The 14270-nt window shown below is 38.1% G+C and overlaps 1 protein-coding gene across 3 annotated transcripts in view; it reads left to right on the top strand.

Annotated features, from left to right (window-relative positions):
- sik3 (SIK family kinase 3) overlaps positions 1 to 14270 on the top strand; it is a 40030-nt gene that overhangs the window by 9063 nt on the left and 16697 nt on the right. For 2 of the 3 annotated variants that reach the window (XM_055028262.1, XM_055028260.1), the window contains exons 2-12: positions 7745 to 7861; positions 8238 to 8301; positions 9198 to 9359; positions 9494 to 9618; positions 9702 to 9825; positions 11230 to 11348; positions 11500 to 11610; positions 11689 to 11823; positions 12570 to 12650; positions 13083 to 13192; positions 14039 to 14195. In XM_055028262.1, the coding sequence (XP_054884237.1) occupies positions 7745 to 7861; positions 8238 to 8301; positions 9198 to 9359; positions 9494 to 9618; positions 9702 to 9825; positions 11230 to 11348; positions 11500 to 11610; positions 11689 to 11823; positions 12570 to 12650; positions 13083 to 13192; positions 14039 to 14195 (1305 nt within the window). The remainder of the gene's footprint in view (positions 1 to 7744; positions 7862 to 8237; positions 8302 to 9197; positions 9360 to 9493; positions 9619 to 9701; positions 9826 to 11229; positions 11349 to 11499; positions 11611 to 11688; positions 11824 to 12569; positions 12651 to 13082; positions 13193 to 14038; positions 14196 to 14270) is intronic. The other variant, XM_055028261.1, reaches the window with a different exon arrangement.

Here is a 14270-nt window from a genome sequence, read left to right as displayed (position 1 = left end):
TTCCCATGGTGCAATTTTTCTTTTGCTGTTTGTATTCACCTGACAGGACCTTACCACCTGCTTGATCTTTTGTTATGTAGAAAAATACTTTCCACACATAAAAGCCCCAGTTTTAGTCTCATACAGTCAGCTAAGAGTCCTGCTGTGGAGAGTCACAACTGGGAAGGGTGCTTGTGAGTGTGTGTATGAGTCAAACCCCATCACTCGCCGGTACAGGTCAAGCCTGAGCATTACACCTTCTCAGGGCGTTGTAATCTGTGTCTCATGTCGATGAAGGTTAACCTCAACCATTATATCGCCTTACCACAGTGTGTGAACATAGATGAGTGTGCAAAATGCACTTTCCCAGTTCCGAACTCTATACGCTCGGAGTAACAAGTTGAGTCATGGATGACTGTTTTCAAAGTCCCAAAGAGGACTCGAAGGCTTTGTTGCTCATGCAGGGTCTTGACAAAGTATTTATACATCCCGAATGTTTTCAAAAGTTAGCAGCAAATGAGCAGCAAAAAGGTGTAGCGTGCATTTATGTTCAGCTCCTCCTCAATGCTTTTTAGAACTGCCTTTCACTGTTACAGATGGACGTATTCTCCACGTGTCTACATGTACAGACTGGGATGTCTACCTGTTGTTTCTTGGCTAATACCTCAAGAAGGCAATTTGGATTGAGATCATATCTGTGAACATCAGTTTTTACGTTTAGCTGTGGATTTTCAGTTGTATTTACGGTAGGGTCGGAGTTCAACTGGGTTCTTCCCATCAACTCTAACCAACTTCTCTTTTGCTGCTAACTCATCCTCACTACATGATGATGACATCATCTGAGTTCACCATAGGAATAATGTGTTAAAGTAGTAGTTTTCCATCATGTGGGATAATAGGTAAAGTTCAGGTCTAATCTGAAGCACCTTTTCCATGTTTTTACCACATTCTCCACATACTTTGTGTTAACTTTTAAACGGAACTTCCTAGAACTTCCTTCAACAGTGTCTTGGTTAGTGGTCTTGCCACTTTTTTTGTGTAATTGACAGTGACTATAGAGAAGAGGGAACGACATTCAACAAAGTTGAGTATCAAACGGAGGACGGTCGCATCTTGGACCATGGGCTCTATATATGGGCGTCTACTGTACTGCTACACCACAGAAAGCCCCTCTGTTTCATAAAATCCAGGTTTTGTTGATTACACACCTGACGATTATCCTGTTTACAGGTTCTTCTGCTGGTAATGCTTTAAATATGAAGCCTCTGAATAATGCACTCCTCAACCGGTCTGCCAGTTTACATTGACAGATGGGTTTCAATAAGATTTAGTTTCACCTCTGTGGACTTTGTTTACTCATCATGTGACATCTGAAGGCAGTTAGTTCTGGGCCTGGATAGGAGGTTTCAGAGTAGAGGGGGTTGAATAGAAATGCATGTCATCATTTTCAGATTTGTATCATTTTTTGCTTAAGTGATAAAATATCAGTATTAAATCCTGATGGAATTGAATGATGATAAATGATAATGATGCAAAAACAGGAAAAAGTTCAAGTTGTACGTGTACTTTTAGAATAATACATGTTTACAAGAACACGTTCATGTTGAAATAATTTGGAAAAATATCAAAACTTGTTTGTTTGTGGGGCTGAAAGATTAACTGTGATTAATCGATTCTTGAAATTATTGTCAACTTATTAATCAATTAATGGTTGACTAGTGTTCAGACTCAAAACAGGCAGCTTTCTGGGAAAAAAAATACTCAGCAATAGTTAAGCCAAAACTTTACAAGAACGTATAAATTTTCCATTTAAGTTAAAGAAAACACCTTTGTTAGTAAATCTGTCCTTTCCAGAATTGGTACCGTTTCAGCCACAACTGGATCAAATTTTGTAAAACAGAAAAAAAAATCTCATTGGATAACACCTTTTGCTGCTCAATTATTAACTGGTTAATTAAAAAAAAGTCAGCTGATTAGCCGTACACTGCATTGATTTTAAGTCAAGCAAAAAAGGCCTTGCTTGAGATGTTGATGTTAGAATTATTTTTATTTTTTTAGCAGCAGAAACATTCTTTGCTACAAATGATCAAGCATACACTTCTATAGTCTTCCATTTCAGCCAATGCAATGTTGGTTTTCATATTTTAAAAATGAAATATTTTTTATTTGCATTTTCTAATATAAGAAAGCCTTAAATGGTTAAGTAATAAATTTGCCAATTTTTTATTCAATTAATCACCAGAATAATCGATAGAATAATCAATTACTAAAATAATTGTTAGTTGCAGCCCTGTTTAACATTGTTTAAGAGTACACAATTTTATGTGCACTCTGAGTTGGTTTTGGGGATGAAAATATGTGCCTCAAATATATGAGACATATATTGAACATCATACGCATGCTTTCATTAAGACGTAGTAGGTCGTCAGTAATATTTTACTTTCTGCACCCCTAATCTTTAATTGTGCTAATGAACCAGAGGAAGTTCTGACACACTCGTTGAAATGAAGATGAGGATCACACATTTTTCAACACTTTCTCCAGGGTGAAGTTGAGAGTGTTGAATTGTCCAAATGATATGTGTCAGAAGACACAGAGTGACAAATGGTGAGTGGGAATGTTAAATTGTCAGTTACAAGAAGTAACAGGATAGAATGTGTGACCCAGAAACTGTTTACCTAGAGAACGGACTCGTATATTTGTGAGGCTTTGACAGGTACGATGGTTCACACAGGCTATAAATCAGACTTCCTGCAGTTGATTCAACAGATGTCATTTGGCAAGGGACAAACTGCTAATATTTAGAGAAGTCAGTAGGTGTTGCATAATTTGGAAAAAGTAACTTCACTATGTAAAGACAAGAAAAGCAAGTCCGGTCTGCAGCTGCTGTAGATTAGAGAGAAATGTTTTTTTGTAAACAAAGGAAGAGCTAGTGTTGTTATTATTGTCTCTGATAAATGCGTCAGAGTATGTTGATACAGCACAATTTATTTACTATGCATGTAGAAGGACATGCAAGTGTGTCATTAACCTGCTTCTAAGCTGCTGACAAGCTTCCTGTAATCCCAGCCCTACTGGCCTCTATTCTGTCGTTGCTCGGTCTGTATTTTCTTATACGCTATCTGCAGTCTGTCTTGGTGGTTTTTCATGAAAACATACTTCATAAAAACATGACATGAACAAGATCCATTCTGTCTTAGCTTCAGCTCACAATATTTCAGTGTCAAGTAGAGATGCGCCACGTTTTACTAAAAAGAGGAACAACTCCTATAGGGACATGATAAATTTTGACATTTTATTACAGGTTTTATTATCTGGTACTGCCAACTTTTGTATTGTGCGTCCACTTATCATCATCACCTGTCAACAAATGAGGAATACTTCCTTAAGAATAGACACTCCTCTATGTGTAAAGCAATCAAGCAGCAGATAATTTAACTTTATAGTTTTTTTAGGCAATGAAATGCATAATACTATAATACAGCATGCATGCTGCTTTGTGATTGTGGATATTACGCAAATGATTTCTTTTGTTTACTAATTGAGTCTCAAATAGCTAAAATACTTAATCAGAAAAAACTGATCTGGCTGGACTTCGGTATATTGAACAAACAAATCCCGTGTGGGAAATAACAAATTAATGAACATTATGGTATGCACATATTGTAGCTGGAAGAAATACTACAATACTACAATAATACTACAGTCATAGATCTAGTGCTGGCCGTTTGAATACCAGCATAAAGCCCTTTACTGTATGGCTGAAAGTTGAAACTCAATTTTTGGGATTCAAACTGACCTTGGGCTCAAAATTTATTCTGTCAATATTTTCCTCTCCTTCTGTCTTTCCTGCCACCCTTATTCTTTTCTTCCTTCTGTCCTCATGTCCTCCCCTCCCTTGCTCCTTGATCTTCTTTTTCCCCACTTCTGACTTTTTCTGGTCTTTCTTTTTCTTTTGTGTGTTCTCTCTTCTGTGTCCTCTGCTCCTTTTTTTACTTTTATCCCTACTTCCTTGTTTTCTGCCACTTTTCCTTTGTGTCCTACCATCTTTGCATCCCTCTCTTTTTATGCTCTTCTTTCCTTGTGCCCTTCTTAACCAAGGTTAAAGTTTCAGGTCTCTGCAATAGAGGATTTACCTATAAAATGTGTTGGAACCTCTCTGATGGTCTGAAGTTATGGATATTTAAAGCCAATGCTTTAAAAGAGTATTTGCAAGTAATTCAATGTCTCATCTTAAGTTTTCTGGATGCTAAACTACAGCCTGGTTTCTGTCATGTTTGTGTTTTGTGGATGTTCAGTCGCCACACAAATTAAATTTAATGTCTTTCAGAAAACACTTGAAATTTAGGAATCACTGTTTTAGCAGGAAATAATATTATACTTCAGCTTTAAAATGTAAATCTTATTAAAATCCTGCCCTCCACACAATGGCATCAGGCTGCAAACATTTAGCTGTGAAACATGCCAGCGCTTTAGTTACTCAGTTCCCCGAGATTATTCACAGGCAAGGAAGTTGAAGTGTTTTCTTCTCTATCTAACTTTATCTTCCCCATGCTGTCAATCAATAACTGCTCTGTGGATGAGCCAAAGTGTTGGACGGTTGCTGCTGGTACCAGCAATATGTTGCAGTGTTTGCACATCGTTTGCTCAATGCTTTCTTTAAATAGTGAATAGATGAACTTGAAAGTTGCTGGTAGCTTTTATTCTGTGGCAAGCAGCAAAGACAACATACGTCACAGTCAGTCCTGCGCATCAGATCGCCATGGCAACTAGTTATTTGGATAGAGTTGATAGCATATTATTTACTCAGAACTGAACAGACAAGAGATGTCCTAGACTCTTCCATCGCTGCACGAGACAGGCCTGTTTGTGGATTTTGTCAGGTGTCGCTCACTCCATTTTTGTCTCACTATACGTCGTCACAGCCTCCCTTAGGTTTTTATCTTGAGATAAACAACTGTCATTTACCTGATTTGAATTTTTACAACGTCTCACACCATTCAGAAGAGGCACATCATGGATGTGTGTGAAGATGTGTGCTTGATTGTAAGTGTTTGGTCCACGTTTCTCAATATTATTTTCTAGTAGAAACACAGATAGTTGGTATCTGTGTGAGCTGCTTTTCTCCCTCCGATATGTCGGCTAAAGTTATTTCTTGGTTTTTTTTGCATCCTGAACAAATGTTGGACTCATTTTATCTGGACTCTGATCTAGAACCACATGACATTCTGGGGATGTATGCAGAGGTAAGACTGCAGACCTCTCACACTCCAGCTAAATATGGCTGGTGGGATTAACTACGTAACTAACAACGATTATAAAATATCAACTGTCCACGGACAGTGCACACAAGGTCTGCACATTTCTTAGAATACACAAAGTGCATCCGAGAATGGGAGCAGATTCCCATTTTGTGAATGTGCCTCCTAAATGCTTAAAAATAAAAAAAGGAGAAAGGATTGAAAGGAGAAAATGAGTTCAACAATTTAAGAGGAAATATGTGGATAAAAGAGGAAAGGATACATCATCAGTTTGGAAGTATTTTTGATATCTAAAACAAAAAACTAATCAATAGTTACTGACAGACTGATTTGAAGCCCTTATATTGTGCCTTGTTTTTCAGCCACATCATCCAGCCCTAATTTGACTTCTCTACTGTTATCTCCTATTTCAATCTTAGTTATTTTCAATTGGATGCTTTTATGGCAGATACCCATTTTTTAGATACTCTGTATTTTGTCAGGATGGAGATCAGGGATCAGGGAAATCCTGTAGAAAGTCTTCTAAACAAGTTTTGTGTGTTTGGGATCATGATCCTTTCAGTTGTGCCCTTGTTTTGACCACCTGACTCAAATTGTCACCTGCAGATGAAAAGAAATAGTTTAAATGAATTTGCCAATTTGAATGAATAATGGACAACCAAATACCTTTTTTTTTGCCACAGTGACCAGAAGTACCTTTGCAGGCATCAAGGTGAAGATTTTAAAACAAGAACAGTATAATTGTTATCAATCATGTTGGTAGCATCATGCCAAGGATTTGGTTTGGTTCCTGTAGCCGTGATAAATTGCATGAAGAGGTTGGAATACTGAAGATGGAGGACAACAGTTTTTAGTCATTTCTTGTTTTAAAATAATTTAAATTGTTAAAATACTTTTCCTAGAGAGGAGCATTTAATTAACACGTTGAAAGCCCATAATTAGTGACTTTCATGTCCACTATACCGGCAGGCAAACTTCTGACCGTATCTTTGATTTTTTTTGCCATTCCTGTTCATTTTCTGAACAGATAATCAGAACAGGATCCAGTCTCGCTGCGAAACAAACCGATCAAAACCCAGACATTGTTGTCAGTACAAAGCTACGTGTGCTGAAGACATTCTCTCCACTGGGGCAGATGTTTTCCATAATTTGTACAATACCCTTGAAGGGAAACTCACACAATGAGCCGGGGTAATGTCACTGTTACTGTTCTGCGCGTTCTCAGGAGCCCCCTGATCACTGTTCCTCACTTCCCCTTCCTGTCTCCATGGGAAGTTGGCCTTGACGGTCCCTACATGGCCTCATCTTCTTCATATTTGTTTTTTTTTTTTTTTTTTTTTTGGAGGGGTGATAGGGGCCTTGGTGTGGCACTAAGAAGAACTGGAAAGGATGAGGGTGTGTGAGTGTGTAAATACTCCATGCTTTTCATGTTTTTTTGTCCTCGCCTATCTATTTTTGGCAGAAGCTTGTGTTTTGGGGCATTCCCATTAGCCCTGCTTGATTAAGTCATTAAAGTCATCCACCCATTCCTAAGTGGCAGAGCAAAGCTCCTGTCACACACCATCACCGTTCACCCTGCTGGAGCTATTGTCCAGTGCTCAGCGGTTGCGCAACAGTTGTGTTTGCAGGCAAAGGTCGTGCCATTGGCTGGCTTACTTACGAAAGCTGGAATACAGACATAACCTTTGCACTTAGGCCAATTATCTCCTCAGTTCTTGTTCACCCAAACAGTTGCAGGCAACGGGTCTTTGTGCTAATGCACAACACGTCATGTTGGTGAACAACAATTCGCACTCCTCTCCTGATTATGTGAACAAACATGTACCAAAATTACTTTTGGTAGTAAACTAAAATTAAAAATTCATTTCTACTTTCAAATTTTACAGCGAAATGATCAAAAAAAGTATTTATTTTATCCAACAAGTATGTGCAAGTTCCTCCTTACTGTGTGTGGAAAATAAAAAAGTACCCCACTTAAAAATATAACATCTAGTTTGAAAGTGAAAATTATTTCAATTGTTAGTATTTTAAAACCTTGTAGCATTTATGTGCATACATCATAGTTAATCTGTGCAGATACTGCACAAAGAACTTCGACACACTCGTTATTACCTTTATAATTAAAAAAGATTTAAAAAGATTTAAAAAAGATTAAAAATAAAAAAAAAGATTTCCTGGAGCCACAGGTTGCAAACTCCTGGTAAGAAGAATACAGCTTATTATCAGAAATTATAAAGGTGGAAATACACATTATTAAGAAGTAGGTTGTGTTTGACTTGAGGTTCATTTTGATAGTTTGTGTAATATGGCTTAAAAATATTCATTCAACCACTAAACTAAAAGACGGTTTGTATCATTCTTATACTATAAAAAATAGTTAGGTTTTGCCTATGTATGTAAACATGTAAACTCAACTAAAGCGTTTCAGGATAAGGTAAGTGTACTGTGTGGTAGATTCCTTCTCACTCTTCATCCCTCCATCTCTGTCTTGTCTGTTTCTCCAGGTGGCTATAAAAATAGTGGATAAGACCCAGCTGGACGACGAAAACCTGAAAAAGATCTTCAGAGAGGTGCAAATCATGAAGTTGCTGAAGCACCCCCACATCATCCGCCTCTACCAGGTACACACTCGAACACACGACTTCAAACACACTCAGCTCCCATCTCACAGCTCAGACCTGTGGTCTGGCAGGAGAACCCCAGCTGCCCCAAACACACCTGAGGTTTTATCAGTGAACTTTGTCATCGCTGCGATATTTCACCTAGAAAACCTCAAAACCTTCCAGTGTTTTTCCCTCAAAACTTGATCCGGGAATTCTCAAACACAGATTGAACACCACAGCGCACGGCAGGTCTTTTTCTATTTTAAATCTCTTGTTTATATGCCAAACTGTGCTTACTCATACTGTTGTGTAACCAGTGAACCGCCCATCACTGGATGTTGGCCTGTCAGACGGTCTGTCGGTCCCTCCAGTTCTAATGCGTTTGTATCTTTAGGTGATGGAGACGGAGAAGATGATCTATCTGGTAACAGAGTACGCCAGTGGGGGAGAGATATTCGGTAAGGGATTTCCAGTCTTAAAGTTGATTGATTGGTTTTATTATCTTTCCCTTATCTGTTTTCATCTTCCTTTTCTTTATATTCTTAGCATTTCTTTCATGAAGATGAAGTTGTTTAATTTTTTTTTATATTAATAAAACTCCTAATCTCTAAATAAAAATTTAGTAGTTAATCAGGGTTGACTCAAGTTGAATAAACACAAAAAAGTCAAATTGCACCCTCTTAATTCCTGGTAGTGCATTTTACAACCTAAATGTATTAGAATGCAACTTCCAATTAAGTGCAATTTTTAATGCATTTCTAAAAACAAAACAAAACAAAACAAAAAAAAACCCAGATCTCCTGAGATTAAGCATGCATTCACACCAGCCCAGTTTAGTCTGATTCTCTAATCTCAAATGCTAGTGTTTGTCGAGAAAGTCTGGTTTGTTTGGGGAGGTGAGAATTTGAAATTGATCACTTGGAAACTACATTTTTGGCATTTTGCGTTATTTATTAAAGCAAAAGTTATATTTTAACTTTGGCAAAAATATGTACATTTTACAGTGATGTAACCTTCCTAGATTTTTGAAAGGGGTCAATTCTTTTCTTTAAATCTGTAATGAGATATTTCCTTCTTTGTATTCTGGTAACACAGACCTGATTGCTGTATAACAGATAAACAGATATAAACAGATTTTTGCAGCCAACTGTAAAGATTTGTTTTATGAAAGGTTCTCTGTAACAAAGTGGCTGGATTTGTGTGATCTGGAATAGGGTATTACGGCCCTGATACATAAAATCTATCAACTAAAACACTCTGTTCTCGTATTTTATTTGTTTTAGTTTTTCCACAACGGTAACAAATGAGTTGTCCTTATGGTGTAAAATTTCCTAACTCTTTCTTGTTCTCACAGACCACCTGGTGGCCCACGGGCGCATGGCAGAAAAGGACGCCAGGAAGAAGTTTAAGCAGATTGTGGCAGCCGTCCACTTCTGTCACTGCCGCAACATCGTCCACAGAGACTTGAAGGCTGAGAATCTGTTACTGGACCACAACCTAAACATTAAAATCGCAGGTTTGTACATTTCTGTAAAGGGGTTTGTTTGGCAGGTGCATGTTGGCATGTTCTTTTGGATAATTTTCTTGTTTTTATGACGTTCCTATTTTACAGTACAGTGCTATATTTTTTATTGTTCCCTGTGTGATCAGATTTTGGCTTTAGCAACATATTTTCCCGAGGCCAGCTGTTGAAGACGTGGTGTGGCAGCCCTCCCTATGCTGCTCCAGAGCTTTTTGAGGGTAAAGAGTACGATGGACCCAAAGTAGATATATGGGTAAGAGCACGAATTAAAATCTAATGTAAAAATCCAGAATCAATTGTTTGTGCTCACCCTTACTTTGTCTTTATCCTGAACAGAGTTTAGGTGTGGTTTTATATGTGCTGGTGTGTGGTGCCTTACCCTTTGATGGCAGCACTCTCCAAAATTTGCGAGCGCGTGTCCTCAGTGGAAAGTTCCGCATCCCCTTCTTCATGTCCACAGGTAGGGATTTATTTCCACCTGGGGACTGAACAAATACATAAATAAAAGCAAACACACACAATGTTTATTTTAACCGTGAAAGCACGTCACATTGTACGTCGTCCATCCAACGTATTCAGTTTCCCTTCAACTTTCACGTTGTCTTCTCTGTATTTTAGTAGAATTTTATGTGTTAGACCAACCTAAAGCAGAGCATGACTAAAATTAAGGGTCTAGGTTTATTCAAGTCCTAAAAGTAAATAATGTTTCATCAAATAGAAATGAAAAAAAATACAAAAACTAAGATATACAATCAAATATGGAAAGAAAAGTGGTTATGTAACATGAAACAAAGCTATTTCAGTTTGTCCCGTTTACAGTGAATACACCTATAAAATCCCTACTTTGAGCTGCTGAACACAAATAGGGTGCTATTTGAGTTCACTCATCAGGATTGATGAGTGTAATTTCAATTGAATTCAGAAAACTTCATCTGCCCAGCTGTCCTGTAAAAGCATCAAAAGTTTGTTAGAGAACAAACGGCATCATGAAGACCAGGAGACAAAGCAGATACATCAGGGGGAAAGTTGTGGAGAGTTTTAACTTCTTAACTGTCACCTCGAATTCGGGTATATGTTACCCAACAGTTCCATATGGCCTCAAGCAGAGTTAGGTTCCACAACATAATCACAACCTTTAACTATCTTTTCGATTTGTCATCTAAAATTTAAAGCAGTATGACACAACTGTGAACTCACGGAGTCACATGGCTGCAGAGGTTCATGCTCACAACACAACAATGAGCCTAAAACTGCAGAGGAGTCCAGTCCTCAAGAGCTACTGCCCTGCAACTTTTAAACACACAACTGAAGCAAATACTCGTTATCAGGTCGATTCAGTGTTAATTCAATTATACATATGTGAGAGAATGGTCAAGTCGAACTTCTGTGTTTTACGCAATAAAAAAGAATACAGTCACCATTTATGAAACAAGTAAGTAGTGTTTGCATTTTGTCAAACACTACCATCAAAATCATCAAGGAAATACAGTTCAAATAAGTTGATCAATGTTTTACTTACTATTAATCAAAGGCAACTCTTAGCCGGTTGTCTAGAGCCAAGACATAAATAAACTCCAATATCCATTCATAGGTGCTCTGATTGAGGTTGAGCCATTTATAGAGAAAATTTGATAGAAATTTAAATTTTTTGATGTAAGACTGGCAGAGACTTTCCAAATATGGCTTAATGTTAGTGAAAGATACAAGTTATTGACTCAGGGAGGCTAAAAATCAGTGAATTCCACACTTGTTTTCGAGGTGGCTTAGCAATCATTCAATGATTCTGGAGTTGGTGTGTGTTTTGGTTTCAGCCTTTCTTGTCTCAAGTTAAATGGACTCTGTTTGTTTGGTTGTGTCGTTACAGACTGTGAGTACTTAATTAGACACATGTTAGTTCTGGAGCCCAGCAGACGGTTGAGTATGGAGCAGATCTGTAAGAACAAGTGGATGAGACAAGGAGACCCAGACCCAGACTTCGACAGGGTGAGACCTTATATTAAATATAGAACCAAACATATTACACTCTATGTTTTCTTCTGGACCATATAAACAATGTTTGTCATAATCCAAAAATGTTTCCTTTGATCCTTCTCTGAAAGCTAATTAGCTTCTCGCTGCCTGTCTCTTCTTTCAGTTGATAGCGGAGTGTGAGCAGGTGAAGACGGAGAGAGAGATAGAATTAATCAATGAGCAGGTGCTGATGGCCATGTCTGAGATGGGCTTGGACCGAGAGCGCACAATTCAGGTTGGACACACTCGCTTACATTGATACATCTCAGTTTGTAGCACCAGTTAATTCTCGCACCCTATCACCTTATTCCAGTCCCTGCAAACAGATGCATACGATCACTACAGTGCCATCTACAGCCTGCTCGCGGAACGCCTCAAGAAACACAAGACACTGCGGGTCGCACCGCCACCGCCACGTTCCATTAGCTATCCTCTAAATGCCGTTCAGGTGAGCCATTGTCTGTCTATCTTGTTTGATCAGCATTTAAAGATACACTCGTGATTGAACTCATCTTCCATTCCAGAGGAAGCTTGAACTTCATCGGTTGTGTTAATACTTCTGCAATTCGGGCATTTGATTCTTCTTCCTTTCAAAATGCATTGATTCACGAACAGATTTAGTAATAAAATCTGATTATTATAACACCTTTCATTTTAGAAATGTTAATCTGCCTTTATGGAGATATTAATGAGGTGGGACCTCAGCTAATATTTATGACAAGAGGCTGCAGATTTTTTTAATGTTGATTATGAAATCACTTTATTGGAAATTAAATGTCAAATTTATGAATGTATTTTCTAATTACTATTTATAATAATTGTAATATATAAAAAAAATTAACCATTTATTAGTACCAAATTGTCTAGAGAAGACCAACATTTTTTTGGTGTCTTTTATTTATGGATATTTTGCTACTTATTGACGTTTAATGATAAATGTTTATGGGAACACAGGATGAATATTCTGTCTTTCAGATGTTTTTATTCAAGCAGAAATTGGCTTTTTGGTCATCAAATGTCTCTATGGAAGGCATCAGGGTTTCCATGACTTTAATGGGTTATGGTAGTCATGTGTGTCCACTGAATGGACTCCATAGGTTTTAACCCACATCTGTCAATCCCACTACTCTAAGTAGATTGCGGTAAAAGCTGCACAATGCTCCACATAACCTGTTTGTGTATGTCCATGCCCAGCAGACAGATCAACAAGGTAATCCTGTTGGCATGACTGTGCCCCATGTCCAGCTCATCAACCCAGAGAACCAAATTGTAGAGGTGAGTCAACTTTGAACTCTTTCTGGGTTGTTGTCAACATGTCTTTGTGAAGAAATCTGAAAGAAGTCAGAGATGAGCTACTTTCAATTTTTTTTTTCTCAAAGTCAGACCTGAAGAACTATCGACTTCCTGTCAAGAATTTCTGCTGCTGTTACTTTTGTTTATTATGTCTGAGTTGACTCAAACCCTCCCATACCGTTATCGGTCACAATCACACACACATGCACACGCAGACATAACACAGAGAAGGTCTGACTCACACACACCAAGAGTGTCAAATTACTGCATTGCAGCAGAGATTTTAATGAAAGACTCAAATAGGTTTTATATAATTCTAGTGGAATTCATCTGAGTCTGTTTTTGTATTTTACTTGAGCCACTTAAAGTACAAGCGTGGATTCCTAATATTTAACTCTATGTGTGTGTGTTTAGCCTGATGGTAACATGGCCCTAGACAGTGATGAAGGAGAGGAGCCGTCTCCAGAGGCAATGGCTCGTTACCTTTCAATGAGGCGGCACACTGTGGGGGTACCAGACCAAAGGTAACGTATCAACTTTTCACTCTGATGTTGTTTTCAACCTGTGTCTCTTGTTTGTTTAAAATCTAACACTACCACAGATATGTAAAAGTTTCCATACCCTTTGAACTTCATCCCGTTACAACCACAGACTCCTATGTATAAATCTGTCAAAGGGAAAGGTTATGTCTAATTTTTCTACTTATTTACCAATACAAATCTGAAAAGTGTGGCATACCACCCTTTGAGCCGCCCTGACTTGGATGCATCCAAATTAAGCTGTGAAATTAAGGAAACCTGTCAAGGACTTACAAATATGTAAGAGAAGAGTTGAAGAGCTACAATGATTTGGGTTAGATCAAAGAATGACCCAGTCAAAGTACAGACCTAAATCCCCTAGATTATAAGAGATTTCAGTTTCTAGATGTGAGAGAACCAAAGCAAAAGGTGGTTCTATAAAGAATATCAGACTTTTCAGGTATGAGTTTATATAGCTAAAAATCCCCAAACCTCCCCCTAAAAAACTTTACAATTTTACTAGTTTTTTATTACATTGATGTCTTGATACAATACATTGGAAGGAATGTGATGAAATGTAAGGGGTGTGAATACTTTAGTGGGATATTATATCTTTTGGATGTTAGAATTTTTCTATCACTGTTTTTTAGATAATAGTGAATGAAATGAACAAAACAAATGAAATGGAAAAATCTCCAACTGTTCATTGAGTCTAATAGAAAAAAAAACAAAACTGTGAAAGTCCTGGAAAGCAAATGTGTTTCTGGACACATGGAGGCAGTTTGGGTTAGAGGGATGGAAACGTAAACATCTGCTGGCTAACGTCTAATGATGCACCTGCTTCTATCACAGGACAGAGATGCAGGAAGAACTCCAAAAGCTTCCACCAGGTTTCCCTCGTGGTGTGATCCCTCAACCCCCTTTCCCCCAACTTGCCCCCACTATGGCCCAAATGCACACTCTCATGCCCACACAGAGCTTGCAGCCTACACAGCAGCTGGAGTACAAGGTACCGTCACCGGGGTTATGCCGGATTGTTTTTGTTTTTTTTGCGGGGTGTGATTTATTTTCCCTGTGCGACCGG

Source organism: Poeciliopsis prolifica, unplaced genomic scaffold (genome assembly GCF_027474105.1).
Source record: "Poeciliopsis prolifica strain line A6 unplaced genomic scaffold, Auburn_PproV2 SCAFFOLD004, whole genome shotgun sequence".
NCBI lineage: Eukaryota > Metazoa > Chordata > Actinopteri > Cyprinodontiformes > Poeciliidae > Poeciliopsis > Poeciliopsis prolifica.
Note: the sequence above shows the minus strand (reverse complement) of the source record. Positions and strands in the feature narration are given on the sequence as shown.